The sequence below is a fragment of the Lolium rigidum genome, chromosome 5, assembly GCF_022539505.1.
Source record: "Lolium rigidum isolate FL_2022 chromosome 5, APGP_CSIRO_Lrig_0.1, whole genome shotgun sequence".
Classification (NCBI taxonomy): Eukaryota; Viridiplantae; Streptophyta; class Magnoliopsida; order Poales; family Poaceae; genus Lolium; species Lolium rigidum.
In genome coordinates this window covers 209,254,415-209,257,560 of record NC_061512.1, presented here as the reverse complement: position 1 = coordinate 209,257,560, position 3,146 = coordinate 209,254,415, and the positions used below count along the sequence as shown (strand labels likewise).

At 53.3% G+C, this 3,146-nt stretch overlaps 1 protein-coding gene across 1 annotated transcript; it reads left to right on the top strand.

Moving 5' to 3' along the window:
• Nucleotides 1-481: 481 nt before the first annotated feature.
• On the top strand, nucleotides 482-2,444 carry LOC124657012 (putative protein TPRXL). Its single transcript, XM_047195645.1, has 5 exons — nucleotides 482-726; nucleotides 834-973; nucleotides 1,078-1,210; nucleotides 1,741-1,998; nucleotides 2,125-2,444. Exons 1-5 carry the CDS (start codon nucleotides 504-506, stop codon nucleotides 2,442-2,444), a joined length of 1,074 nt encoding a protein of 357 aa, XP_047051601.1. The 5' UTR covers nucleotides 482-503.
• The last annotated feature ends 702 nt before the right edge of the window (nucleotides 2,445-3,146 follow it).

Genomic DNA, 3,146 nt, shown 5'->3' with positions numbered 1-3,146 from the left:
CGATGGTATCAGCGCGAAAAACAAAAGCTGGCGCGTGAGGATCGTGGAAAGAAAGCGAAAGAGAAGATTACAATCGGAGCAGGACGAAGGATCGAGGTTAAAGAAAGCAAATCGAGGAAGGGGATTGTTGTATGGGTAGACGAACACAACGAATCACGAGGAAAAGCCCCAACCACCCCTATCTTTTGCTTTCGTTGCTTCGTTTGGACTTTGGTACTCACTCTCATGTCATCTTAAACTGACTTTGGCCGCGACCACTGCACTCGCTCAAGGTCGCACCCAAGAGAAATACAACACAGGTGACGCCACTGAAGACTGGAGAGTGAGTAGTATACAAGTGTGTTATTACGGGGTAGAGGTGGACTTCACTTGGCATGAGCTGGACGCTTTGCGCTTTCGAAAAAGCCGTCCTATATTAAGCACGCCTCGCTCGCACAGCCGGTGTCTCACACTCAGCACACTCTCATAGGCATACAGGGGAGTGGCACGGGCTCATCATCGCCATGGAGACAGTCCAGGAAAGAGAGCTTCTGCAGCTGCAGGGGTGGCCTGCTTTCCACGCCATGCCGGCCAGCTTCGACGCCGGCAGCGGCTACACCTACACCGGCAGCACCATCGGCAGCGTCGGCTGCGGAGACGGGTTCATGCTCGGCTGGGAGCCGCCGTTCGGGTGCTTCGGGGGCGTCGTTGCCGCCGACGCGCACCTCCACGACCTCTTCCCCCTCTGTACGTACGTCCCAATTCTGGGAATGCTCTGTTTTTCTTCTTCAGCTACGGCCGGCCATGACGTAATCAAGGTCATCAATTTGACGTTTCTTTGGCACTTACTGCAGGCATGGAGCCGCAGCCAGCCTTGCCGGCCGCGACCTCGACGGCCCAACCGACGGAGGCGTCGCACGGCGCGGCGGCGACGCCCACCGGGGAGCTCGGCGACTTCTTCCTGGTACGCAAGCAGAACCTATCCTTATCCCCCGCTCCCGATCGTATTAACCACGGTCGTCAGTTTCTTCCGAAATTAAATTTGCTCCATCGATCGCGTTAAAAACCGTCGCTTTCTCTCGTTTTTCCTCGCAGCAGAATTTCTGGGACGCCACCGGCGCCTACGACGAACAGCCGGTCGCCATCAGTTCCAGCTGCGTCGACCTGCAGCTGGAGCACGAGAAGGGTAGCGGCGCTGCCACGGCCAACACCAACACCAACCCATTCCTATGTAAGAAGCCTCTCCGAATCGAATCGATTGTTTGAATCTAGTTGAGCTTTTTTTGCTTGCTAGGTCTGTGATTTTAGGTGTCCTTCTCGTCCGGTCAGTCACCAACTCGCCCAAGGAGGCAAGGACAAAACACAAAGTCGTAGACCTCGCATTTAAACCAAGAAGCTTGTCAATGCCATGTGTTACCGTCCTTTCGAAATTGCCATGTGGGAAGCGGGTGGGGCCACCGATGATTAGCGGCACCTAATTGTCATGACCCTATGATTTCAACATGATCATACTATAAGGATTGCAGTGGGTATAATATTGCAATGCGCACAGACAGGCGCTTCTTTTCTAGTAAAGACAGATCTAGGTGTTACATGCTTAGATGGTAGCGCTACTAGATTCTAATCTTGTGCAGTACTACTGTTCCTGTCAAAGTCGCACCTTTTACTACTAGGTGATTAGATGATTATTCTATGGCTCATCAAGTGCATATAATTAAGTAATTAATTAACCGATCATCAATTGATCATTGCTGGCTGCAGACGATGATGACGACGACGATCCTCTGGGCTCCATCTTCTCCAAGAGGCCCACATTGCCAACGGAACCGGTGCTCCCGGCCCCGGCGGAGGAGCAGCCTCTCATGAGCTCCTCCTCCTCCAGCAGCCATGGCCACTCGGACCCACACGGCAGCGACGTCGGCGGGGCCCGGACGCAGGACGCCTCCACCAACTCCGGGCCAAGTGGCGCGCCGGCCCCGGCTCCCTGTTCCTCCTCGTTGAAACGCGCGACACCAGAAGGTGCTTTGCCGTCCGGCCGTCTCCGACGCGACATTCTTCACAGTCGCGTCCACCCACTCGACCAACAGCTTCCACTCAATTAATCACACGAGTAATTAACCTTGATCCATGTACGTTGCATTCCAGCGTCGGAGTCGACGGAGGCGGAGTGCAGCCAGAGCGGCGGCGGCGGGAAGCGGCAGAAGGCGGCGACGACGCGGGTGCTGTGCCCGTTCGCCGTGCTGAAGCCCGACGGGCTCGACGGCGGCGCCACGCTGGCGGACATCAACGCGCGCATCCTCATGCGCCCGGCGCGGCCGGTGCGCCACCCCGTCGGCGAGTTCGCATGCGCGCCGCGGGCGCTGGCCGTCGACGTGCCGGGCATCTCCGGCAGGGCCGTCTCGGGGTTCGCCAGGCTGCACACACCAGGACGAGGCACCATTACCATCATGAGGACAAGAGGGTAGCGAATGCATGCAGGCAGGAATCATTGCTGAATACTAGCTCTGTAGTAACGGTACCCATGGATGATGATAAGGAGGATGTAGATTAGCCCGGCGAGGCGGCGATGTGGTAAATTGGTTAGATGCTCTCTAGCTAGTACGGCGTCGTCAAGTTCCAACGCCATGTAATTATATGCTCGATTAGCATAAGTAAGGAATGAAAAAAATTCTTCCTTTTCTTGTATTGATCTTTTCCTCAGAGGCTCTGATGAAGAAAGATTTCCTCGGATCGTCGCTCTGCCGTAGCAGCGGACAAAGCTGGTGGTGCCCCTGTTTCTGTGCTCCTAGAAATAAAACACGTCTCCAAAAGCTGAAAGCAACTAGCTTTCCTTTTGTCTGCGCATCGCGAGGCCGTGAGAGCTTGCTGCATAATTCGACCTGCCTCCATGGCTCCTGCAGAGAAAATTTAAAAAGCAGTTGGATATTATTCACTATCTGGAAAATTCTGAATGTACATTGTTACTCTCTTCATTTCATAATTTTTTTCTCGGAATTTCAATTCAGCTCTCGGAAGCATATGCTCACACCACCAATAAAATATATTTAATTATCAAAGAAATTTAATAAAAACCTCTCATGTACATCTCGACAATCTATGTGTGTTCACACAATTTCGCAAAAAGTTGATATTTTTATGGTCAATGTAAGAAAGACGAAACATCTCGA

Coding starts and splice junctions, on each gene's coding strand:
- LOC124657012 (XM_047195645.1), top strand. CDS start 504: ATGGAGACAGTCCAGGAAAGAGAGCTTCTGCAGCTGCAGGGGTGGCCT. Junction 727..833: donor CCACGACCTCTTCCCCCTCT/GTACGTACGTCC, acceptor CACTTACTGCAG/GCATGGAGCCGCAGCCAGCC. Junction 1,211..1,740: donor CAACACCAACCCATTCCTAT/GTAAGAAGCCTC, acceptor TGCTGGCTGCAG/ACGATGATGACGACGACGAT.